Source organism: Dermochelys coriacea, chromosome 20, assembly GCF_009764565.3.
Source record: "Dermochelys coriacea isolate rDerCor1 chromosome 20, rDerCor1.pri.v4, whole genome shotgun sequence".
NCBI classification, from domain to species: domain Eukaryota; kingdom Metazoa; phylum Chordata; order Testudines; family Dermochelyidae; genus Dermochelys; species Dermochelys coriacea.
The window spans coordinates 2,685,761-2,711,766 of NC_050087.2; the positions used below are offsets into that span (position 1 = coordinate 2,685,761).

Sequence of the window (26,006 nt, forward strand, 5' to 3'; positions counted from 1 at the left end):
TCTCTATCAAACGTGGGTTTGTTTTTATTCTCGCAACTTGACAAGCACTCTCTACGGCTGTACTTGTGGGAACATCACATGGCAACAAACAGGAGTTAATCTAGAATTTTTTTTTCCTTTAAACCTTATTAAAAATGAGATTGGTCCTAAAAATATAGAAAGAAAGAAATTTAAATTCACAAAACCTGTACATTATCAAAAAGTCACTAAAACACCACATTGGGCTATAAAAAAAGCCAGTCCTGATCCTTTTACGGGGAACATGAGAATATTTTCTTTTAGGGCGGTTGGTTCTTCCTGTTTTATCAGACAGAGATGGGATGGGAGGGGAAGGGGAGGGCCAATTCTAGACATGCCCCTGAAAAAAAATGTAATTTCCAAAGCCAACTCATTAAGGGTTAAAAAATAAAATATATTCCACATCTTAACATTTCTCTTACTCAGTCCAGAACTGATTTCTATCTACTGGTGCATCCCCAGTAAGGAAGCGTAGACTAGTGGGATTTCAGACACATCTGGATTAATGGGGGTGGCGGGGAGAGAGATGGCAGGGACTAAGAGGGAGGGTGAGGGTTTAAAATTCAGGGCATCTTATCAGGGAAAAAAATTTTTAAAAAAACAACACCACCACCATGCCATTACAGAGACTCTAAAACTTGCCCGTGACAAAAAACAAAACAAAAAAAACCTGACAGCTCCAAAATATTAAAAAAACCAAAACAACCCCCCCCAAAAACAAAAAAGTTAGTTACAGCGCCGTTATTTAGATAAAATATAAATATTTATGCATAATATAAAGTCAGTTCAAATAGACTTCAAATCCACCTCTTCTTTCAAAGCAAAAAAATAAAATAAAAAGGTCTTGAGGTTATTGATAGAAAAAAGGCTACTTTTTAAAGATGACGGGAGGGGGGTGGGGGAATGCATGACAGAGGCTGCTTCCATCTCAGGGCTTCCCACCCCCTCAAGGTAGGTTGGTTGATTTCAGTGCTTATGGTGAGTGGACGACAGGCCGGGGGGGGGGGGAGGGGAGGGATGAGGGACAGTGCCCCAGATGTTGCACAGCTAGACTGGACTCTCAAGGGGCTCCATAGGGGCCCGCCCGCCAGCCGCCCCCAAGCGAGTACCCGTAATATCATGGTTTGAGGAGCTGGGGGGCAGCCAGGGGGTTGATTTCCACACCATCACTCCAGCTCCGTGACTCTCCATCCCCGGACAGGGCTTAAGACTTGGGAAGGGCAAGGGACCCCCCACCCACCCCCACTTTCCAGAAAGGTCTAGGGGAGACCAGCAAGGGCTGCAGAGTGAATGAACAAAGGGTTAATAGGGGGGCCATCAGCGGGGAGAGTTATTTCCAAACAGAACAGGCAGTGGGGGTTAGACAGAACCCAGCTCAGCCTCCTAAGGCCTGGCTGGCCCCTGCCCCCCCCAGCATTCACCAGCAGACACTACCCTCAATACTGGGGAGGTGGGGGGGGTGCAGGCTGCAGCCGCTGCCAATCCATGCAGGGAGCCGAGTGCCCACCCCCCTTCATTTTAAGCTGGGTGCCTAGCCCCCCTAGGCAGCTGGGGAGGATTGGGGGGGGAGGGGAAGCAAGCCTTCACCTCCAGCTCTCTGCACCCGAGCCAAGGACGGGGTCACGGAGCGGAGGGAGACTCTCCCTTTGGACCAAACGCCCCGGGCTCCCCACGGTGCCTTTCCCTTGCCCTGAGCAGGTTGTGAGGTTGGCCACCTCCCCCAGTGCACCTTCACCAAAGGCCCTCCCCCAAACCCAGCAAGCGGTGCTGGGGGGGCGGGGAGGGAAAATGTAGCCTTGAGTAGAGGCGGGGCCTCCCACGAGCTGGGGGCGGGCTTGCACACTGGGCAGCAGAGTCCTTGGTGCCAGCAGAACCATTCAGGGGTTTGGGGGGGGAACAGAGGGGCGGGATCCTGGAGGCTGGCGCACGGGGCCCATCGTGGGACAGAAGGGATCAAAACCACAGCTCTGGCTCCGTGGAGCCACCAATAGGAATCTGGGAGGTGTGTGGGGGGGGGTGCCGACCACCCCTTTGGCCCCCGCATGCCGTTGTGGGGCAGCCCCCAGCCCGAAGGGATGGGTCCTGCCCTGCTCTCCCTGCTGGTTCTTTGCTGCGGCAAGAGGGGGATGGGTGCTGCCTGCAAAGAGCACACAGTGGGGTAGGGGGGCTGGGCCCCCCCCCCATGGAGTGCAAACCCACCAGCTTGGGGGGTGAGGGGGGCTGAAGGAAGAGGAAACACCAGAAGCCCTACGCGGGTGGGAGGGGCACACACAGTCGGGGTCCGAGGTAAGGCTGGGATCCCATGAACAAGCCCAGATCACTGGGGCTGGGGGGGGGGGTGTCTTGCTGAGGAGCAGAGGCAGGGAAGGAGCTACCCCCTCCAGAACCCCCTCTAGCTCCAGCTAGAGGCCATGCTCAGCCCAGCCCAGTCCCTGTGGGCATGTCAGATACATCCCCCCCCCCACTCACACAATAGGGGTGGGGGAAGGGACAGTCCAACAGCAGAGAAGGTTTGACCCAGAGGGGGGTGGGTGGGAGACACAACAGAGGAACACCCCGTTAAAGGGTCTGCCATGGTAGGGGTGATGGGGAAGAGGGAGGGGCCTTTTGAGGGGGTTGGAAGAGGGAGGATGGGGAACCTGATGATGGTAGTATAAAGGTGCTGGAAAGAGGGGGGGCGCAGGTATGGAAAGGCCCCGGAAGGTAAAAGGTGAGGGAAGGAAGGCATGGGAAGGTCCCGGAAGGGAAGCAGCGAGCGGTGTGTGGGTGGGGGGGAAAGCAGCACGTCTCAGTGTCGTTGCGAGTGGGTCCGGGTGTGAAGCTCGACGCGAATCTCGAGGAGTTGAGTTCACTTTACTGGCCATTAATGCCTCAGGGACAGCGCACAGCCTTACTGTCCTCATACACGTTCACTACGAACTATTGCTATGTTAATACTCCCAGCCAATGGGGGGGGGGGGGGGGAGTCTTTCCTCGTTCGCCGGGTGGGGCGGTGGCGAAGTAGAAAAGGAACCCGACGAGCGATCGCCCGTTTCTTTCTTTTTTGGCTTACACAGTCCGTGAGTCCGGGTGGCTGGGGGTGGGGTGGGGGGGAAGGGAGCAGCTGGGCCGTGGAGACACCCCGTTACCCCAAACCCCCTGGTGGTGATGGGAGGGGTGCCTTTTCCACTCCGCGTCGGGACCAGCCTCCGTCGGGAATTCAGCAGGCAGCGAGATCGGCTCCTGGGGAGTCAGTTCTTTTGGAGGGGGGACGGGGTGCCTCTCCCCACCCCGCACGAGACAGGTCTCAGGTCAGGAGCGTGGAGGGAGGGGAGCACCATCCCCCACACAAGCCCCAGGCTCCCGCTTCACGGGTTAGGAGCGTGTTTTCCCTGATAAAATTCCTCCCACCGACTCTCGAAGAAGCTCCGCATGGCGCGCCCAGCCTTGCCCACCTCCGAGTCGTCCTCGTTGAAGGTCTGGCAGTTGTCAAACACCCGCGTGGCGTCGGCAGCGAACTCCTCGCAGCTCACGTATCTTGGGGGAGGGAGGGAGGGACTGAGTCACCCCCAATCGCCCCCTGCCAAGAGCTAGGAACAGAGCCTTGGGGGTGCCTGGTCCCCTGTGCTCCAAGGATCAAATCTCCTCTGACCTCACAACCGCCACCCCATCCCCATTGCCTGACCCCCCCCACCCCATCCTGGCCCTTTCCCTCTATCCTCCTCCCCCCACAGCAGTTGCCCCTCTGGCCTAGCGACACCTGGGCAGTGACTAGCCAGCCCCTGGGAAGGAGGAGGAGAGGCTCCCGCCAGCCCCACACAGCCAGATGGGTGCAAGTAGGTTCTTAGTCCTTGGGGCCAGGCAGCCCCTGGAGGGTCGTGCGGCCCCAGACCGTGAGCTCCCCGCTTCCCAGGAGGAGAGCAGAGCCCCCCCCACCCCGGCACTCACTCGCCCCGCAGCAGCCGCCTGCGCATGGTGGCGAAGTCCATGGGATTCTTGATGATTTTCCTGTAGCCGGGCACCAGCCGGGGGTTGACGGGCTCCAGGAAGGGCCAGGCATCCTCCTGAGACTCCATCTCCATCAGGATGATCCTGCAGAAGGGGAAGGACATATACCAAACTGGGGTGTACAGTGCCCCCCCCCCCCGAGCTAGGACATGCACATGACCCCCTCATCAAGCCCTGCCCCAGGGTACATACTCGCAGAAGGTCAGGTCGCTGCTCTGGCCCCGTGGGGACAGTCTCCTCCGCTTGGAGGGGGACAGGCCCTCCCCTGAGTAGCGGGGCACCGACAGGGTGTCACGCCTCCGCGGCAGGACCCGGCGCCCGGGGCTCTCCTCCTCCTCCGGGAAGCCCCCCCCGAAAAGACGCCCGCCTTTCCGCTTCTTGCCCCTCCTGGGCGAACTGGGGTCATCGTAATACTCGCCTCCTGCCTGCAAGGAAAAAGTGGGGGAGTCACCCGCTGGGACTGGTCGCTCCCTCCCACAACCTGCACACTGGGGAAACTGAGGCATGATGGGAGTCGCTCCTCCAAGGTCACACAGCCACCTCCCAGCAGTCCTGGCTCCCAGCAGGAGACCGTGCTGAGAACGGGGTGGGGGAGAGAGGGCGTTATCTGGGCTCAGAAAGATCTCTGTGAGGGGGGCAGCCAGGCTCAGCCCATGCACGGGTCGGAGGCCAGCTGGGCTCCACGGGAGCGTACCTGGGAGATGCAGACAGAGCAGAACCAGTCCCCATCCGGCACCTCCGTCATCCTGGGCCGGTGGCAGTAGAGGTGGCAGCCACGGTCGCAGCCATCACACAGCAGCAGGTGTTCATCGTCGTCCCCCTTTCGGCACACTAGGCAGGTCTGGGGGGAGAGGGGAACGCGAGGTGGGCGGGCTGAGAGAGGCCCCCAGCAGGAGCCCAGCCCAGCCAGGCATTTATGTCTCACCCTACTAGGCCCATCCAACCCTGACCCCCCCCTCCCCGCCCCTGCACTGGGAGCATGGTTCCCCCAACAGAGTTCCAGCCCCGACTCTCCCTCCTGCAGCGGGAAGTTCCACCTCTTCCCTGCACTACCCCGGCGCTTCCTCACGTCCCACCCCAATGTCCCCTCCCCAACCCCTTACCACTTTGTTGACCGACTTCTCCCAGGCGATGGATTTCTCCAGCTGGTAGATGCAAAGGGAGACCTGGGCTGCGCTCCGGCACCGCTCCAGGGTCTGACGCCACGTCCGCATCCGGGGCGTGATCTCGTAGGCGCTGGGTGGGGGGGAGGAGGACAACAGACACTCACTCAGTCTGGCACATGGAGGGTGCCCTGACAGGGAGCTGGTCACATGCTAAGTGACCCTCACTGCCACCCCCCACCTAGCCCTGGGGAGGGGGCTACTGACCAGGTTGTCCAGAGAGGGAAACTTAGGCATGGAAAGTCAGGGATTTGCCCAAACCACATAGCAAGGGAATGGCATGGCTAGGAAGAAAACCCAGGAGTCCTGGCACCCAGCAACTCCCTGATTTAACCCACTAGACCCCACCCCCATCCCAGAGCCAGGAGAAGAACCCAGGAGTCCAGGCTCCCAGCCTGTGCCCCTAGACCCAGTCCCAAGGCTGGGGGAAGAACCCAGGAGTCTGGGCTCCCAGCCTGTGCTCTGGAGTCCAGTCCCGGAGGCCCCATTGCCCCCTCACGTGTCAGACACTTACATCTCCGTGCTGCCCAGGTCCAGCGCCTCGGTGCTGCTCAGCACGGCCTTCTCCACCACCACCTCATGCGGGGGCCACAGCGGCTCCTTCAGGTACCGGCGCTCCATGTTCTGCTCCAGCGCTGCCAGCCGCAGGACGGCCAGGTCCAGGGGGTTGGTGGCCTCCCGGCGCGGGGGCAACCCCTCCCGCCGGTTCTTGAGGGTGATGTCCTCCAGGGCCCCCACCTTGTGCTCACAGTACTGCAGGTCGTCCCGCACAGAGTCGGGGCTTGGACACGTCCAGCCCTGGGGGGAGGGAGAGCCTTAGAGGGGGGCCGGGATCCTGAGGGGGTGTGGTTCAGCCTGCACGGATGCCCATTGGCTTTACCAACTACCCAGCAGCACCTGGGGCTGCCTTGGGGTCATTCATCCAGGTTCCAACCTCTTGAGCTCACAGCCCTGGGGGGACCCTGGAGCCTGGGCAAGACAGCCAGACCAAGGGAAGGAGTTCACTGGAATGACCAGGCAACCACCCATCCCCTGCGCCAGGTGCACCCTGCAGCACCCAGGAGGCATGCAAACTGCAGCACCCACTAGCTCTCCCAAGCTAGAGCAGGGGGCGCAGGGCGGGGGCCAGGCTCCTTACCCGGATCTGCAGATCCGCCATCAGGACCCGCTGCTCCAGCTCTTCCCCCCTGCAGGAGGGCAAGGTCCATCTCATAGGCCCGCTCTGTCACGGACCACCGGGCCAAGGCTTCCTGAGACACTGGGTGGCTGGCGGTCTGGGGCTGGAAGATGGGATCTGAGCAAGAGAAAGGGAGGGTTACAGCCCGGTGTCCTCACCCCACCTCCCCCCCCCCCGGCGCATCCTCACCGGCAGTGGCGCGGGCGCAGACCTCGCGCAGATACTCCTTGTGCTTGGTGAGATGCTTGTGCAGGGCCTTCTCACGGATCCCCCGCGGTGCAGTGCTCGGGCCATGGCCTCCAGCTCCTCCGGGTCCTTGAGCCACCACCAGCCGCTCTGCATCTCTGCAAGGCAGCGACGGAGCTGGCTGAGCCGGGGGGGGGGCTGCCAGCTCCCGGTCACCATCCAGGGAAGGGGACCCCAGCAGAGAACAGCAGACAATCCGACAATCCCCACCACTCCGCAGCACGGACAGAGAACGGGACCCCAGGAGTCCTGACTGGCACTGAACCCAGCTCCCCTGCCTTCAATAGACGTGGGCAAAAGTGGTCTCCTGCCACCCTGTGCTTCATCCGAGGCTGGGTGCCGCCAGTGAACGGCGGGGAGGGAGACCCACCCCACCCCCAGGCAAGGAAGGAAAGTCTGGATGAGCACTGGGGGGAAACAAGCCATGCTGGAAGTGGCAGGTGGGAACTGGGCTGCTCCGGGGAAAAAAGAGCAGAGCAGTGCTGGGGGCATTGCCCAGCTGTGGGGGGGATCCTCACCTGGGGGACGGGCTGCGCCATCAGCTGGGTGAGATACTTCTGCTCAATCTGCTTGAAGAACTTGGTTGGGGGCCGGCCCCGGCGTTCGGCTGCCCCGGCGGCTCCTGGGCATTCTCAGGTCCACCCCGGCCCCTTGGCACGTGCTGGGCATCCTGGGCTGGCATGGACGGGCGTGGAAGCGAGGGGGGAGGATGCAGGGCCATTGGCTGGGAGGAGACACAGCGCAGGTGAGAGGTACCAGGTGCACAGCCCCTCACTCCAGCCCTCGCCGCCCCCCTGGGAGCCAGTCCCTCCAGCACCACAGGGGCTCTGGATCTAAGTGACCCATGTCACAGGGCTTCCCTCACTTCCCATGGGCCTCATCTGTGCTCCTGCACCACCCCTCCTCAGGGCCCAGCCACCACCCCACTCTCCCAGACTCAGCCCCACACCTCAGCCCAGGGAGCCACGCATCGCCAGGCTCCAGCCAGTCCCCCGGACCCCCTCCCCGGGGCCCAGATCCTGCTGCAGGGCTAAGGGAAGGGGATGGGGCAGCTTTCCAGCCCCGCTTAGAGCCTTACCTACAGGTGCCAGAGGGGAGGGTCCCTTTGGCAGTGCCAGCTGTGCCCACAGGGTCAGCAAGCCAGGCGCCTGCCAAGGGGGAATTGCTAGCCCCCCCCCACCCATGTCCCATTCCCCAAACCCTTTTCGCGCCCACTCCAGCAGTGGCCCCAGGCACCCTGCCAGCTCTCACCTGCCTGCCTGTGGCCTTGGGCTGGTCCCCGGGGTGAAGGCTGTGAGGCTGGGGGGCTGCTCGCGAGGGGGGCTCCTCCTCCGAGGTAGCGAGAGGGGCAGCGGCATGGCAGGGAGTCCTGGGCAGCAGGTTGAACCAGGGCCCCCGTTTCTCCGCTGTCTCTGGGAAGCTCTCCTCCAGGGCGGGCACCTTGGGGGCAGGGGGGCTGGGGTCCCCCTGCCCAGGGCTGCTGTCCGGGGTGAGCACTGAGCCGTTGAGTAGGGACGACTGCGTCTGGCTCAGCCAAGATAGGAAGGCCGACTGGCTCAGGTCGTGCTGGCTCTGGCAGGGGGGCATTGAGTCCTCCAGGAGCCCATTGAGGGGCAGGGGCTTGGGCCCGCCCGGCCGGGTCGGCTCCTCTTTGCTTTTCCGCGGCCGGCCCCGCGCCCGGGACACCGGGCAGTTTGGCCGGACAGGGATGGGCACCGTGACCGGTTCCTTCTTCACTGGGGAGATCTCCGGGGCTGCCTCTTTCTCCTCCTCCTGCTCCGGGTCCTTGGGCCCCTCCTCTGCAGCTGCAGGGGAGGTGTGGGAAGAGATCAGAGCCGTGCAAGCCCCTCCGCTTCAACAGCCCCCCTCCCACAAGGCCCCCGACTCAGCTCACCTGCCTCGGAGCCCTCCACAAAGACCCCGCCCAGGTGGGGCAGGACCCAGTACCGCCTGCGGTAGCGGTCCTGGCCCAGTGCTGCGGCCCGCAGCGTCTGCGAGGCGTGAAGCAGCTTCTTCCGAAAAAACATCTGCCTCTGTGTGTGGGGGGGAAATAGAAGGCAGAGAGGGTGAACGGGGGGGAGGTATCGTCTGCTGGGGGCTGTCCCGGGGGATTCAGAGCCAGAAGCCAAAACTTCCCCACCCCAACACGGGCCAGCCTTACCTTGGCTAGCTTCTCGATCTGTCTCTCCAGCTCGGGGACGCTGGCTGCGGGAATGCTGGCCTGAGCGGGAAAAGACGAGACAGTCAGGAGGAGTGAATCCCCACCCCCTTGCCCATCATGTTCCCCAGGCTCTGCATACGGGACCCCTATGCAGATGGGAGAGTTGGGGGGGGGGGGAGGAGGGGAAAAAAAAAAAGAGAATAGTCCCTCCTTTTACCCCTTCAACATCAGCAGCTCTGGTTCACCCTCGTGCTGTCGCCTCTAGGGCACCGCTGGGGAAACTGAGGCGCCAGGGAACAAGATTTGCACGGGTCAGTGGTAGAGCTGGGACAAGAACCCAGCAGTCCTGTCTCCTCCCCATTTCCTCTGCTTGAGCCCCTAAAAACGACACTGCCTCCGAAAGCCAGAGGCGAACATCCCTACTCCCCTTGCCTGGGGCCTGGCCCTGCCACGCAGCTACCTCCTCATTCTTGCGGGATTTCCGTCCCCGGCTCTCTTCCTCCTCTGCCTCCAGGCCCCTGTTCTCCTCTGGGAGCCGGGAGCTGCGCCGTCTGGGCCCCTCATCCAGGCCCGTGACCTCGGACTCCGGGCGGCCCGTCTTCTTGGCCAGGGCGATTTTCAACCTGCAGAGCCACACAGGGAATGTCCTGTGCACCAGCCGGGGACACGGACTCCCTTCCGCCCCTCAGGTACCCAAGGGGGCTGGGGGCAGGCACGCAGTTTGGATCCAACAGGCCAAGAGCTCAGTTGTTGCCCTGGCAGAGTGGATCCAGCAGCGTACAACCTCCTTCCAATTCACCAAGACACCTGGAGCCCCTCTGCCCCCCCGCCCCATAGCCACCCCATAAGTTCTCTGACAGAAGTAGGGCTGGGCACTTAACTGGTCCTAAAACAGTCGATCAGTTCATCAATCAAAAATGGCCAAATATTTTAAAGCACTGACTTATTCCAACTATAAACCACAGCACCAGAAAAACTAGAAGCATTCATGGCCTCCCTCAGGCTTTGCCTGAGATCAGTGATCCCCAGACAGAGACTTGCGAGCCGCAAGTGGCTCTTCAGTATCTCCCCCGAGTCTCTCTGCGGCACACGATATTAAAACATCGTGTGACTTAATTACTGACCAATCTAAAGTATTAGCCCCTCAGGATGCTTTTGCTATGTTCTTAACCGACTGTAGTTGATGAAAGAATAATACCCAGTCAGTCATTTTGCTGTGAGAATCATATATAAATAAAAACTAGATACTCTTTAAATAGAAGTATCTAGCACTCTAGTCCATGAAACAATGAATTCACAGGGTGGTGGCTCTGCTGGGTAATGCTGAGCAGTAATTTGGCTCCTGAACCACGGAGGTCTGAGTATCCCGGCTTAGACATTGGTGCTTCGTTCCAAACGATGAGCTGCTCAAGCTCAGAATGGAAAACATGATGAAACAAAGTTCCAACTGATGAAAGATCCGATCGCAAAGGTAGGTCAGCGCCTACTTCAGGGCATCTCGCTGGAATATTTAACTCTGGTTGAATAATAGGCACTCAGATGACATTATCTGGATAATCAATCAATTGCCCAGAAACTCCGCCCCCAGCCAGCTCCCAGCCTTCTCCCAGACCCCAGTCAGCCGCCTGAAGCCCTCGGTAGCACCCACCTGCGCAGCTTGCCCTCAATGATCCATTTGTTCCTCCTGTAGTTGGACATGTTCTCTAGAGTCTTGTCAATTTCACTGCAAGGACAGCCCAGAGTTTAGTTAGGGGGAGACCCGCAGAGCAGTCCCGTCCGGACCTCTCCCCGCCCTGCGCCCCCTCGGGAAGGCAAAGGAGCAACACTCTCCAGGGTGCCAGGGCTGGATCTCGCCTCCAGGCCCAGCCTGTTGGGTCCCTGCCCATCGCATGCTCGGGAACCGTTTAGAGCGCGTAGGGCTGGGGTGGGCAGAGCTACGAGTCCCAGCATGCAACACTCCCACCTGGATTGGAGCAAAGCTTCCCACTCAGACAGACGGCAGCACTGCATTCTGGGACTTCTTGTCTACAAGCCCGCTGAGCGCTTAGCCCAAAGCATGCTAGGATGTGCGTTTCCCTGGAGCTGCACCATTCCTAGGCTCGAGGCAGCCCAATGCACGCTGGGATATGTAGTCTCCCCGGCCTGCACCATTCCCTAGGCTCAAGGCAGCCCAACGCACGCTGGGATATGTAGTCTCCCCGGCCCGTATCACCCTGTGAGAGGCAACAGCTGGGTTTTGCTCCCTGTTCTAGCCCCCCCTCCCCCAAGGTTGCCGGGCATAAGCAGCCCTGCCCAGCCCCCCTCCTCACTTGATGATGAGGGCACTGCCATTGAGCTCGTTGACCAGGAAGGCCAGGATGGCCGCCTTGCGGTCCGGGGGCAGCGCCTGGAAGGGCTTGGTCCGCAGGCCATGGCACAGGTCGGCGTCGGCCCCATAGGCCACAAGGAAGCAGCGCAGGATCTCGGAGACTGTGTCCCGGTTCAGGCTGATCTCGGACACCTTCTCCCCGAGGATCTTGAGGGACTGGGGGGGGGGGGGAAGAGGAGGAGGAGAGGAGTTAAAGCAGTGGAGGGGCCAGGGAGGCTCTTTGCTGGGATATGGGGGAGGCGGGATCCTGTCTGCACAACGCCCCAGGTCATGCAGGAAGTGTGGGGCAAGGCAGGAAACGGAACCTGGGTTTCCCCAGCCCAGGCTGGCACCCCCCACGCCCGCCTTGTTCATACTGAGTCCAGGGGGCTCGGCCACGTACCTGGCAGTAGGAAGGGAGGCCGGGGTCGTAGAGCGCGGCCTGGAGTAGCCGCACCAGCAGGTCCTGCACCTCGCCCAGGCTGTCGTCCACACCGAACAGCCCCTCCTGCAGGGTGCAGAGGCTGGGGATGTCCCGGGGCACCTCAAAGCCCAGCACCCGGCCGTAGCAGTGCAGGAACTCCACGATGGTGAGGCAGTCGGAGAAGGCCCCACTGGGCAGGACCAGACCGGGGATGCGGGAGAAGGCTGGCAGGGGCTGCAGGGGGCGGGAAAGAGACGAGCGGCTGGTAAGTGGGGCCTAGTAGGTGGAGCAAGGACCCTACCAGGTTTCAGCACGATTCTCTTCCTCCCCCCAATCCCCAACGCCCAGGAATGTGATACTGGCCTCCCCACTCCCAAAGGGCCAGCGTAAGAGGCACCGGGCCCCGTGCCCCCCATGGCGGGGGCCTCGCTCAGACCTTTGCCCTGCGGGGAGCCCACGCCTGACCCACTCATGGGGAACCCAGGGCAGCTGGGGGACACTCCCCACAAAGCTGCAGAGCCAGACGGGCAGTAGCCTCGGGGTGGGGGGCCCTGATCTCCCCTCTCCCGCCAGGGGTTCACCCAACCTGATGGTCGCCCAGACACATATCCTCGTGGGCTTCTTCATCTCCTCTAGGATCATCTGCTGCCGACGCCGCTCCTCCAGCCGCCGCTGGGCCAGCAGGTTCTTGTCCACCTTCCGCACAGCCTTGGCCTTCTCCTTGGGCCGCCCCTTCTCCTTGGGCCGCCCCTTCTCCTTGGGCTTCTCCGGCCGCCCCTTCTCCTTCTTCACCTGGGGGACAGAAAGAGCGACCGGCACAGGGGCGAGGCAGGGATGCAGCCTCCCCCTCACTTTTTGTCTCCCCCCTACTCTCCCAAACAGGGCCCTCCACACCCACCTTGGCTTTCTTCTTGGCCTCCTTGGGCTTGGGCACTTTGGCCTCCTGCTTCTGTTTGTTCCTTGCCTAAAGGGATGAAATCCAGCTCAGGTGCCTGACAGGGAGGGAAGTCCCAGACGGGGGGGGGGGGGGGGAAGAGGCACCCAACTGGGTGCCCCAGATGGAGAGGAAACGGATCAGGGAGCCCTCCCCAGTGCCGCTTGTACCTTTCGCCTCATCTTCTTCTTGATCTTGCTCATCTTCAGCTTCTCTTCGTCGCTGAGCACCTCTGCAAATCCGAGGGGGGGGAGAAGAATCAAGGGTGGAGCCTGGCACAGCTGGGGGGGGGGGGGGAACGCACACCCCTAACCCCCCTCCCAGGCTGGGAACAGCTCCCTGGTCCTGGATTCCTGTGCCCCAGCAATCACACAGCCCTCTTTAGGCCCTCGCCCCGCTGGAGGGGGCAGGTCTGAGCTGTGGGCGTCACCGGGCAGAGAATTCGTGTCTCCTGGGTCGCCAGGAACGCGGGCACTGGGACCACACGCTGTCTGGAAGCTGCCATTCGACTCGGTAGCGTTCGCCAAGATGGGAGGATGGGAGCAAATGGGGGGGGGGGGGAAGGAGACGGGCCAGGAATTGCACTGAATGGAGCGGATTGGTCAGAACTAACCAGGCTGCAGTTTTAGGCCCAGCCTGCCTGAGCAGACGCAAGCTCACGCCCTCCAGCTGGCAGCGTCATAGCCGGGCTCCTCCCTGGACGGTGCCTTTGCCACTGGAGCATGCAGCGGTTGAGGGTGGGGCTGGATCCAGAGTGATGCTGAGCAGCCCCGTCCCTGCTTTGAAATCAACAGGAACGGACCGGCGCATCGGGGCCAGTAGATGAGCTCCCTTAGGGAACAGGGGCCGCATGGCACGCGGGGCAGGGTACCTTGGGCTTCCAGTTTCTTCAGGAGCCGGGCGTCCGTCTTGCTCAGCAAGTCAGCCATCTTGGCCTTGGGGGGCCGGCCCCGGCCGCGCTTCACCTTGGGTGCTTCCTTGGCCTTCTCCTTCTCCGCGTTGCGGGGGCGCCCGCGCTTGCCCGTGATGGCCTGGATGCGCGAGGGGATTTCCTCCTGGGTCAGCTTCACCCACTGCAAGCCCTGGGCGGGAGAGGGGGGAGCCGGAATCACCGTGGGGTCTCCACACCAAGCCCTGACCCGACCCCCCAATGCCCGCTTGCCTGGGCCCCTGGGGAAGTCTCCTTTTACGCCCGCGGCGAGGGCACCAGCCGGGCAGGGAGGCTCCGGGGAGCACGGGAGGGGCTCCGACTTGCCAGCTGGCAAAGCCACGGGGCCTGGGCCCTGCAAACCCTGTGCCTTGAGTGCATCCCCAATAAACGTGCGCTTGCCTCTGCCCCTACCCACCCTGCTCCCAAGAGACGAGCGGGCCCCATGGCCGGGCACAGCTGGCTGCAGCCTGCGCCCCAGGGAAGGTGCCCACCTCAGGCGTGTCCCGCTCCTCGTAGAAGTCGCCCACGGGCATGCGGGGACTGAAGCTGAAGTGTTCGCGCCGGACGTCCTGCACCACATTCCGGCTCAGGTACTGGGGGGAGAGACAAGGCAAATGGGGGCTGATCAGGCACGAGCCCCAGCACCGGGACGCCCCGCTCTGCAGCACAGCTGGCAACCCCCCAGCCAGGCCGATCATTGCGCACTGGGCATCGTCATGGGGCACCCAGCAGCAGGGATCTGCGCCGCTCCAACCCACCATGCCAGCCTCCCGACGGCCACGGGCGACGGATTCCACCCTGGCCCTTGACGGGGAGAGAGGTTTACCTTGATCACTTCTGGGAACTGCTTCATCCTTTTGCCGCAGGGCCCGTAGTACCACGTCTCCCCCTGCCAGCGGTGGCTGCCCTTCTTGATCCGCACTTCCCTCCTCCACCTGCGCGGGAAAGGCCCGTCAGTGGCCAGCACCCACCTGGGCGGAGCGCTGGCCGTCCACCTCCCACCCCGGCATTGCTCCAGGACCCGCCCCCGGGGCGTGAGGCGCTACCTACCCGTGCTGCAGGGGGAAGCGAACCTCCTCCACCGTGGCAATCCGTCTGCGGGGGACTTCGCCTGCCAAGACAGGTGGCCAGTCACTCACCAAGCACCAGCTGGTCGCTTACAGGCCAGGGTGGGAGCAGGGGAAGGGGCTGGAACAGCCGGGGGTAAGCAGCTTCTCACCTACCCCTTGCTGATGCGCTGAGCGGGGCGGCTGGAGCCTCCAGGCAGCTGTCCTCAGCCACTTCTTCCTCCTGCTCCAGACAGGCGGCCGGGGACTCCGGCTCCAGCGGGGGGCTGTGCTCCAGAGACTCCAAATCCTCCTCCCCTGGGTCGCCCCCGTCCTGCAGGTCTAAGCTGCTGTCTGCAACACCAGGGAGGGGCAGAGACTCATGGGGCAGGACCCAGCTTGGGTGGAGTGGGGGATATGCCGTCTGCTGGGGTTATTTGCCCGGCTGCCACCCCATGCTGTGTCCCACCACTCAAGGCAATCCCAGTGATTCATCCTGTCGCGCCCCACCTCCCCGAAAGGGACGAAACAAACCCTGTCAAGTCACACGGCGAATCTGCAGCCAAGATGGGACGGCAGCCCTGGTGCTGCATCACCTCTGCTGTAACCGCTGAGCCACGCTCCCTGCAGAACTGGAGAGGCCAGCTGCAGGATTAGGACTCCCCAGTTCGCCCCCTGCTAAAATCCTGCTGTGGGGGAAGCACCCCTTCAGCTAGACCCCGAGCCTTGCTGCTTTTCATGGTTCCTCTGGGATTTTTCTCCCCTGGCTGAAGCCCTTAGAACCAACCCCCCCACTCAATACCCCCGGCTTTCCACAGGCCCACCTCCCTGGGGGTACGCCGGCCATCTGTATCCACCTCTTAGCCGGAGCTTGGAAGCTCTGTGGGGCAGGGATTATCTTTTTTCCGGTATGTACAGCACCCTGCACCGTGGGGCCCCGATCTCTGACTCCCAGGCGTTGCCGTAACGCACAACGCTAGGCAGGATTCCCCCCACGTCGTGCGCCCACCTCCCCAGAAGAAAGTTTGAGCCGCTGGGTTGGAGATGACGCAGTGTCTGCTGGGACACGTAGTCCCCACCAATTGTACGCTTTGCAAAGCGGCCCGAGCTGGCCCCACGGCCACTCGTAAGCCGGTTCCGCATCACAGATGCCCCCTACCTTGCAAGACGGCCTCCCCCAGGACAGGCGGCGAGTCGGGGCTGACGAAGAGCGAGGAGGGGGCCTGGCTGTCGTCTGGCAGCAGGCTGAAGGAGCTGGAGTTGTTCAGGGAGGGGCTCTCGGAGCAGTCGAGGGTCGAGATGTCTGGAGCAGCCTCCAGAGAAGACTTGTCGTTCACCAGCTGGGAGTTGTCCATCTCGTAGAGATCTCCGGTCCCTGGGTCTGCGGGGTGGGGAAATTGGAGCAAGATGCCTTAGGCGCGTCCTACCGGGGGTGAGTGTTCACCCCATTGTGGTTAGGGTCGCGCGTGGGGAGGAGCTGGGGCGGGGTGGGTGTCTGTTTGGGAAGTTAAACCCACACTGAGCGCACTTCCCGTGATTCCAGCACACCAGGGGTTAATGGATTTCGCTGGCTCCAGCACACCAGGGGTTAATGGATTTTGCTGGCTCTAGCCACGCCCCCCGCTCCTTTGGGAACCGAAACCCACCGGAAGCGAGTTGGGCTGGGTGACTGTGTATAAGGAAGCCTGGCCCTTTAAACAAGGAAGCCAGGTCCTGTAACCCCACCCCTATTGGGCGGGATTTCATGGCTCCACCTACCAGTGGGCGGGATTCCACAGCCAGAGGGGTATAAGAGGCAGCGTGTGGCCCGGCACCTGCCCCCAGTGCTGATCTGACAGGGTGTGGGCAGAGCTGGGGGAGGAAGTTTGCGCTTAGAGACCACGTGAACCTGGAGCTCTGCCCCTGGGGGTCTCAGCCCCACAGCTGACACCGTTGCTGGGGCCGACAGGCTCGGGCCAAAGGGAGGTGGGAAGAGTTTGCCAGCACCAGAAAGGGACATTTTTCAAGGCCCGGGATGGGGCCCAGCAAATAGTCAGCGGCTTCAAAGATGCCCTCGGCACCAGACTTCCCAGCGGCCTGACCCCCAGACCCACAAGGCCAGCGGGGCAACAGGGTGCAGGCCGACAGTCTTCGATTGGTCGAGATCCAGCTCGTTTCCCCAACCTGCCCCCTCACTTCCTCCACTCCTCACCCCAGATCGAAGATGCTCTCTGAATACCTCACACCCGCAGCCGGCTGGCCTGGGAGCTTCCCCACAGACGGGGCACGGAGCGCCAGTGGGCCCAGCTTTGAGAAAGAGGCAGCTCACATTACCTGCAACTCACCCACCCGCGATGCCCACCCCACCCTCTCCAAATCCCCCCCCCCCCCGCCCACCCTCTGCCCCAGGCCAACCTCCCGGGGAAGGGGATCCATCCTTTCGGGCTGGCCGCCAGCCTCCCTACCTCTAGCCAGCGACTCGAAGGGCTCCAGGGGGTCTTCACTCAGGAGAGGAGGGTCTGCCAGGGGACCGGCGATGGCAGAGGTGTCACCCAGGCAGCTCCCAGCGGTGTCCAGGGACAAGACGGAAGCTTCCTGGCTGAGCGGTTCCACACCTGTCCCGGACCTGTTGTAGCTGCACATTTGCAGGTCTAGACATGACCAGACCCCCCCCCCCCCGACCCCAAAGAGAACACGTTAACGCAACCCTTCTGTCCCGTCCTCCCCCGGACACAGGTGTCGGCACCCCCCCTCAGTCCCAGCACCCCAGAAGGGAACCCACTTCAGGAGCAGAACGCCGGACGGCACCGGTGCCGGCACAGGGCTGCCATCAGCAGCCCCGGTTCCCGGGCAGCCAAGCCAGGCAGACGCTGCCTGGGGAGCTCCTGGACTGGGGCAGGATGTCGGTTATGAGCAGCTCATGCTGTGGCCTCCCCCATGGCACAATTGCTGTTCCCCACCCCCCCGCCCCAGATCGTGCTTTCCACACCCCTGTTCCCAACATATCAAGTTTGCCAACTCGTCTCCTCCCTCCTTTGGGAGGGGGAGCCTCCCACCCGGTGCACCCCGGATGCTTGATCCCCAAACCCCACCCTTAGGGAATTCCCTGGGCACGCGGGGGGGGGGGTGGTGTTGGGGGAGGTGTGTGTCTGTGAGTGCAGAACATGGGAAGGAAGCCGGGCAGTGCTGCTGGGGGCCCCCCCCCCTTCCACCGCTGCTGAAAAAGCCCTTGGCGTGCAGTGCAGGAGGCCCAATTCGGAGCAGTCTCAGGGCAGCTCTACACCATGGCAGGGATTGGAGGGGGAGGCAGGGGGGTTGATTTAACCATGACCCTCCCCCCCACACACAGACACAGACACAGACAGACACAGACACACACAGCTGCACTAGAGGAGCTGATCACCCAGCCCTGGGGGTTTGGATCAGAACTGGAAATCTGGGGATTCTGGTCCCTTTTGCCCTGAACATGCCAGTCCTGTCAGCTCCCGGTACCAGCTATCCCAGGCCGGCAGTGGTGCCACTCACCCGGCTGCGTCTCCTCCAGTTCCTTGCTGCCCATGAGCGCGGCGCTGGTCTCCTCGCCGGCAGGCGGCATCTCCTTTGCCACCAAGGACCCCTCCTGGCCGGTGCCTGGCTCGTCCGGCGGCGGGGAGAAAGGCTGGACGCCAGAGCCCAGCATGGGGGAGGGTTGGGAGGCCGTGTAGAAACCACTGGCGCCGTTTGGCACAAGCTCGAAGCTCTGATCCTGGAAGGAGTCGTACAGCTCCTGTGAATCGAAGTTCAGCCCCATGGAGCCAGAGGTGCCGTTGGCCCAAAACTCCTGGCCCCCCCGGGGGTTAGTGTTGTGCCCCGGGGACGCCGGCCGGGTGCCCCCAAGGATGCCATTGAGCGGGTACTGTCCGAGGCCGGAGAACTGGGAGACGCCGGGGGTCTCTTTGAGGCCACCAGGCTGGTACGGTGGGTAGTTCCACAGATAGTCGTACGGGTGGGGCAGGGCGGAGGTGTCGAGGGAGTGCCCGGGAGAGGCGAAGGTCCCTGAAGTACTAGTGTGAGATACAGTAGATAAGCCATTCCCGTTCATGTCGCCATTCAGGCCTGGCAAGGGAAAGGCAGAGCTGTTGGTTAATTGGCCGCGCCGGGGACACGGATGGGGGGGGGGGGATCCCGGCCTTCCTCTCCGCGGGGAAGAGCCTAGCTGAGGAGGGGAAGCCAGCGGGCATGCGGCAGGGGTGAAGGATCTTCCCATAGAGAGCTTAAAGCATGGGAGGCACAGACACCCCCCCCTCCCGCCCCCCAGGAAACTCTAGGTCTGGGACAGCAACTGGGAACAGGAAGCCACAGAAGGGCTGTCCACAGGGAACACCTTGCCCAACCCAAATGAGGTCCTGCCATCCAGCTCCCCAGCCCCTAGAGATCACAGTATGGAGGGCGCCGAGGAGGCCAGCTGCAGACTGACCCCCCCGCCCCATGCACGCAAGTCACCCAGCCCAAAGCGGGGCCTTGGGGAGGTGGGAGGGTTTGTCTGATTTCTCCCCAGCTGCCCGGGCGTCTCCCCCAGATCCCCCCCCACGGGCTGCAGCAGGGTACTATGCCCCGGATGTTGGGACCCTCTCTGTCCCAGGAGCAGAAGGCCTCGGAGACCTGCCGTAAACAGTAACCACGTGGCCAGCTGCCCGTTGGCATCTGAGCCATCCAGAGCCATGGATGTGGGAAGTTTGGCAGCTCTGGCTCCAAACACAGGGGGCTGTGAGCCAGGACGGGGGGGCTGCCCCAGCAAATGTCTCCAGGAGAGGGAGAATGCGCTGGCCGGCGTGAAACCTGCCAAGCGGCCCCGGTGTCCGAGCCAGCGCCGGAGTCCCACGGGGATTAGCTGGCCCTCGGCTGGGCTGCTGGCGAGATCAGCTGACCAGCCAAATCCATGCAAAGACCTGTTCTGGCAAGTCGTTTCTTTTCTAGGATGAAGCGATCCCAAACAGAGCCCCATCCCCCCCCGCTAATCTACTCCAACCCAGCCAGAAAACCCCCTCCCCCCCCCGCACCGCTCGGGTTCCTCTCCTGCACCCAGCCCAGTGTCTGCCCTGTGGCCCAGCTGCCTTCAAACCGGGATAACTGGTCCTCTCCAGTGGCGGCCTCCTTGGGAGGAGAATCCCCTGGCCCAGGGCAGCCCGGGGCAACCGGCCCCTCCAAGCCCCACCTTCCTGCTCTCAGCTCCTGGGTCTCCTGAACCAGACGGTCCAGTCCTGCTCCCGCTGGAGCAAACCCAACGCCAACCCCCACGTTGGCTGGCCACGGACTGGAGACAGGAGTCTAGACATGGCTTCCTTCTTTCTGCTGCCCGGGGGCTCCGTCCACTCCAACAGGGGGTGCCCTCAGCGCTTTCCCCAACTCCTCGGGACCCCCCCTGCTCTCTCAAGGGAAGCACCTCCACTGGGGACGCTTCAAAACCAAGGCCCAGAGGATGGCCTGGCTGGATGAGGTCCTGCCCTAGCCTCCAGGATTCCAGCCCTCAGCATACCCACTGACCACATGCTGCTAGGACGCTTGGCGCCAGTCAAAATGATGCAGGGTTTGCGCGGGAAGTGGGATCTAGTGGGTTAGAGCAGCAGGCCTGAAACCCAGGACTCCTGGGTTCTTTCCCCCCCCCCCCCCCCATCAGACACTGACTCACTGTGCAGCCAGTGGAGATCTCTGGCTTGGCAGGAGCGGGGGGTGGTCACTGCAGTTTGTTAAGCACCCCAGGGTGCTAGAGACCAGCAGAGGGTTATTTCTAAAGGGTCGACAGGCCGAAGGGTCCAAGCCCATTCAGAGACCAGCCCCTCTCTGTGCACTCACCTTTCCCTTGCGGGGGGAAGTTGATAAGGGACCCGTTAGTGTAGGGGCTGTCCCCTGAGGAAGGTGCGGGCTTCAATCCTGAGGCAGTGGGGACAGAGGGGAGGCCAGGGAAGTTAAAATGGTTGTTCGTTTCCATTTCTGAGGAGAGAAGAGACGAGACACCAAAGGGTTAAAAGTGCCCTGACCTGGAATCACTGCCCAGTGGGGACAGGATCTTCCCCCCCCATACTGGGTATAATGCACCCAGACACCAGGCAGGGATCAAGGCCAGGTGGGGGGATATTGTACCCAAGCTCCTTGACTGGGGGGAAGGGAGGGGTTTGGATGGAAAAGAAGCTGAGCCAGAGAGTGGCGCATGAAGAGCCTCCACCCCCAGAAGGGGGAAGAATGGGTGCGAAAGCAACCGAATCTCAAATCGGTGGAAGGAAAGTGGACGCGGAAACCATGGTGCGAAATCCCGGCCTGCATGACGCTGATAGATGGAGGCTCTGAGAAAAGCTGCCATGTCCCCACTTCCCATCACCAGGAACATTCAGGGCTAGAAGACTCCCTGCAGCAGGCACAAGCAGCCAGCAGCCCTCCAGTAAACAAACCAACGTCGGCGTAAGACGGCGTTTCGCTGCTGCGTTGGGAGCTTCGCCGAGGGAAGGGGGCTACCGAGAGATCTCATGTACTCCCGGCCCCAGATTCGTTTTTGCATTAAACTCAGCCACTCCGCTTCTGTTCCCAGGGCTCAGGGTCCGGCAGAGGGCTGCGGAGAGTTTTCGGCTGTAGCCGGAGCAATCCCACGGGGCTGCTTCTAGCATCTTCCCACTAGCGGGACGGCACGTTTCGGTTACAGATCCTCACCCCCCTCCCAGGCCGGGAGCTGTTTGCCCATTTCACAGAGCTCACGCGCCCCACTGGGAAAGAACAGCATTTCCTGTTGCCGAGATCCACGCAAAAGAGACGAGCCGGCCGAAATAACCCAGGGAACGTCATCCCAGGGCACAGAGCCCAGCTAGCTCGGCGCTCGTCTTTCTGACGGGTCACTCCTGCCCGAGTGTTGCCTCCCAGACACACCCACCCACCATGCCAGCTGCGTGCGGGTTGTATCTTTCGGTTGCTATGTCGTGTACACAAAAGGCCAGTGCTAACCACACATCCGGACGGCTGCCTCAGCACCACCCTGTATAAAGGAATGGGGACAAGGAGTAAATGCAGGATTCCACCCACCCTCGGCCTGCCAGAAGGAGGGCAGCCCCACCTCGCGCCCCCAAGTCTGGGGCAGAGTAATAGAACTTGCTTTCTATTAGCCCTTTATTGACTAGCCCCTTCTCTCTAAGTGGGTGGATTAGCCCCATTTCACAGATAGGGCAAAGAGAGATGGACGTGCTTCCCCAAGGCCACACAGCAAGCCAGAGTCAAGAAGAGAACCCAGAAGTCCTTGTCCCCTGCCCATCTTTAATCACTGGCCTCCCATCATCTCTAACTCCCCATGGGCGTCTCCAGGGGATTCGTGCACCCGATAGCCCACAGTGCAAACAAAAGCCAGGGGGGAAAAAAAACACCTGAAATTCAGCCTGACTGATTCCCCCAGCACTGCTGCTCGTTTCCTCTTCGATGGCTTTTGGAACAAGCCTTCCAGGGTAACTCTCCCGACCCAGGCACCAGCCTTAGCCACCAAGGAAAGCAAACTCCAATCCCCTCCCAGACATCGGTAGCTTTCTAGCATGCGAATAACAGTATCCCCAAGAGACCCCAACTGTAGATGGGGCGTGTGCCCAGGATTTGGCTGGTGACCCTTCAGGGCTCAGGGAAAGGAGACGCAGAGAGGGGAAGTGACTTGTCCGAGGTCATCCTGCAGCAGAGACGGTTGAGAACCCACCTCTCCCAGCTCAGTTCCCCACATAGGCCACAGTGGATTTCTCTCCGCCTCACCGAGTTACAAGGCGAGGGTTTAACACAGCAGGGCCGAGGGACAGCGTGAGCCCAGCAGCAGCCGCTCTCGAAGGGCCGCACCGAGGCCACGGCCTTGCAAGCAGCAGCAGGCCAGGCAAGGCGTGTCGAAACCAAGACCGGCAATTTCGTCACTCTCTGCGGCATTCGTTGCAATGCTCCCAGGCTGGAGGAGCCCGATGGGCCGCTCCGCGTCAGCGCAGGGTAACGACAACGTCTGATTCACCAACTCGGGAAATTTCAGCGGCAGGGAACTCATCTCGCACACGGGGGGACCCCCCTCGCTATTGCTTCGTGACGCCCCATCCGTGCTGCTAACTGGGGAACAGGTCACATTCACTAGTGATCAGCCGACAAAGTGACCTTCCCTCCCACCCCCCTTCAGAGGCACATCTCCCTTTCACAGCCACACCAAGAGTCCCCCACCGCACAGAGCATCACCACCTAGCTCTGATTGCTCATACAAGCCACAACAAGAACAGGTCTCCAGCCCATGCCTGCGCTGGGAAAGCCGGGCCAGACACAGTAGTGTAGTTATTTTAAAAAAAAAAAAAAAAAAAAAAAAAAAAAAAAAAGGGACACACACACCCACACACACCCCTTTCCGGTACACTCCGGCAGCAGTTTTTTTAGCTGGGCAAACCTGTTTCTGGCCCTTTAAGGGCCAGAGGAGGAGCCGAGAAGCCGGAACCAGACAGGTGACTGCTGCAGGGTCAGCTTTGAGAGCATGGGGACAAGCCAGGCTGGTGCCAAGGTGAAGGGAGGTGCTGGGGACGGGAGGGCGAGGTAGCTAACTGCAGGGTGGAGGAACCCTGGCCTTAGGAAAGCAGCGAGGAGGAGGGCGAGTGCAGCCTGGCTGAGAGGGAACCAAATAAAAGCAGGGAAGATGGGGAATTAATTACAGCGAGGGAGGAGGGAGATGAATAGGATGGGAGCGGTTCGACTAATAGGGTCAGGGTTTGAAAGCAGGAGCCATGGCTGCGAGAGAACATTGGCTGTAGCCGAGAGCTGGCTGCTTCATTAGCTCCTCCCGTCATTCTCCCGATGGGGTATTGATCGCGGGCCAGTACCGGCACTGGCAGCTTCCAGACGCCTCTCTCTGGCCTCCCCTGTCGGTAACCGATTGTCTGTGTGGGGGTTGATCAGACACATCTCCTTTGGCCTAGCCCGGCCAACAGCCCAGCACGGACAGGACTGGGCAGCATCAGATGCCTTTGAAACAAACAGTAGCTTCCCCACCACACCCCAAAACACTCGCAAATCCCATCCCAACAACCCCAGACCTTGGCTCCCGCCTGGAAATGAGCCGCTCACCCCAACTGTCCAGCAACCCTCCCCACACCGGGGCAGGAGACAGAACTAGGCCACGGCTTGTCATTGCAGCCGACCATTTCACAGGGAAGGTGGTGACAAGAACAAGGAGGATTCTGGACCCAGCCGGAGATCCTGAGCAAATTAGAATCATCACAGGCAGGAATGGGCGTGGGGGGTAAGTAGGAGGCAATTGTGATGAATCCAGCGGGCAGAGAACCGGGATGCTTAGAAACCCACGAAGCAGCTCACAGAACCTCGGAACCAGCCAGAAGCTTTCAAGAGACGGCAGCCGAGAATTTAGGCCTTGTATTATTTTAGGCAGCGCCGGTTTGCTAAACCCAACGCCGATTGAAACACAGGTGGGTGGTTTATTTTGTTGATTTCATTTCAATTAAAAACAGGGGGGTCCTTTGCTTTTGATTTCAGCCTCTCCAACAGGGTTTTTGCCAAGCCAACATGGCAACAGACTATCAAGACACTTGCGGCAGCGCCAACAACCTGCTTTGTTTCCCCAACCACTTCAGACCTATCTAGCCACAAAGGGTTAACCAAAGGTGTGATTTAAAACCAGTTTCATTAAACCAGCGTAACCTGCGCGCACATCTCCTTATATTGGTTCCCATCCATTTATAACTCACATCAGTAACCAGATGGGCGCAAATGAACCAACATAACCAGTCTGAAACAGATATATACCCGCGTCCACACACAGGAGCTAAACCAGTTTATACAGATTTAAATTAAACTGGGACAACTTGTGCCTAGACAAGCCTGTAAAACTGGTCCCTGCTCAGGAACAATAGATGGCTTTAGGCCCAGCCAACCCAGGGTTTTTGTCCTGGCATAACCATGTCTGGTCAGGGGGTTCATGATTTTTTGGGGGACTATCCAGTTACACCAGTACAAGCCTTGGTATGAACACCGTTACCCCAGTATAGTCCATCCCCCTTCCCATCCGCTTACATGGGATAACTGCATCGACGCTAGGGGAATTGTACATTTCTCCCGGTCTAGTTAAAGCGGTACATCTTGTGTGTTCAGACAAGGCCTTCTACCCGTCAGCAAGGTCCGCCAGAGGTGGTTTCAGTGCAGACAGGGTCTGGGCCTCACCTCACCCACAAGGGAACCGAATGAAAGAGGGAAACCGACTATAAAACACAAGCGTGAGAAAGGCCTAGTCAGGGGGACCAAGAGCAACAAATAAACACGCCCAGCGACAGCAGCCCCTGAGTTCGATTTTAAGGTCCTCCCCCCCCTGTTTTGGCTTGTCCCCAAGAGCTTTTAACTCACTCGGGAAAGGGAGAGCTCTGAAATAGGGTTTTTACATTGCCTTGGACCCTGGAAGGTAATTTTTAACAGGAAGAGATGGACCCCGGCCGGCCGGAAAGGGGCTGCTGGGCCCAGGTTCCCAAGCTCCGGGAAGTCCAGAAACTGAAACCAAATGGGGTTGGGGAGGAGGAGGGAAAAAAAAAAAAAAAAAAAAAAAAAAAAAAAAAAGGAAATTTAAAAAAAAAAAAGAGACCCAACAAACCCAGCTGCCATTTCCCGGCCACTTCCTGCAGGGGGGAGAGGAAAAGGGCTGCTGGCACCAGGGGGGGCTCCGTGTGTGACACAGCCCTGGACCCCACAGGGGATTCCCCCCCAGTCCCTCTCCCCCAAAAAAACTGGGGGATCTCCCCAGCCACACAGCGAGGACTCCCCTGGCTGTCCTGTGATCTCAGCCACAGAACTCTCCCACCCCAACAGACTTACCCAAGGATTCCCCCCTCCCCAACCACACACACAGGAGACACCCCCCCCCCGCTATCCATTCCCCGCCCCCCCCAAAGCCACACCAGGAAGGGATCCCACAACAGCCACATCCCAAGCCCTGCACAGGGGGCTGCACCCCCCCTTCCTACACAGGGGGATCCCTAGCTGGGAGCCAGGGCTCCTGGGTTCTACCCTGCACCCCAAAACCCACCTCGCACAGGGAATCGCCCCCCTCCAAAGAGGGAATCCCCCATAGCCTTGCCCCCCCAGCAAAGCGACAGGGGGATCCCCCATAACCCCGCCCCCCAACCCAGCCAAAGGGGGATCCCCATAACCCCGCCCCCCAACCCAGCCACCAGAGGGATCCCCCATAACCCTGTCCCCCCAAACCAGCCACCGGGGGGGCTCTCCCACTCCCCCCACGCCGTGCCCCCTCGGACCTGGAGCGGCGGGCGGTGCCGGGCCCGGCTCGGCGCCCCGGCGGCGGGTCCCGCTCACATGGCCCGGGCCGGGCTGCGGGCTCGGGGCCGACTCAGCGTGGCCGGGTCCGGGGAGCCGCGCTGGGCAGGAAGCGGGGCCGGTCGGGCAGCCGGGTCCTAGCGCCGCCCAGTTCCCCCCCACCCCCGGGGATGGGGGGGCCGGGTCCTAGCGCCGCCCTGTTCCCCCCCCCACCCCCGGGGATGGGGGGGCCGGGTCCTAGCGCCGCCCTGTTCCCCCCCCACCCCCGGGGATGGGGGGGCCGGGTCCTAGCGCCGCC

General features: G+C 61.2%; 1 protein-coding gene across 1 annotated transcript; it reads right to left on the minus strand.

Moving 5' to 3' along the window:
* Positions 1-25,707, minus strand: BAZ2A (bromodomain adjacent to zinc finger domain 2A). The gene is given in 36 exon segments (XM_043506385.1): positions 1-3,534; positions 3,946-4,089; positions 4,198-4,430; positions 4,700-4,846; positions 5,109-5,241; positions 5,683-5,966; positions 6,307-6,352; positions 6,354-6,462; positions 6,535-6,621; positions 6,624-6,687; positions 7,110-7,195; positions 7,198-7,250; positions 7,252-7,315; positions 7,670-7,739; positions 7,843-8,396; positions 8,486-8,624; positions 8,753-8,812; positions 9,213-9,375; positions 10,401-10,475; positions 11,062-11,276; positions 11,503-11,757; positions 12,110-12,138; positions 12,141-12,315; positions 12,422-12,487; positions 12,628-12,689; positions 13,329-13,539; positions 13,880-13,981; positions 14,215-14,323; positions 14,439-14,499; positions 14,612-14,788; positions 15,594-15,815; positions 16,879-17,064; positions 17,939-18,508; positions 20,246-20,383; positions 23,498-23,629; positions 25,690-25,707. Coding segments are annotated over 35 exon segments (5,322 nt in total). The 5' UTR covers positions 23,562-23,629; positions 25,690-25,707; the 3' UTR covers positions 1-3,365.
* Positions 25,708-26,006: the final 299 nt, after the last annotated feature.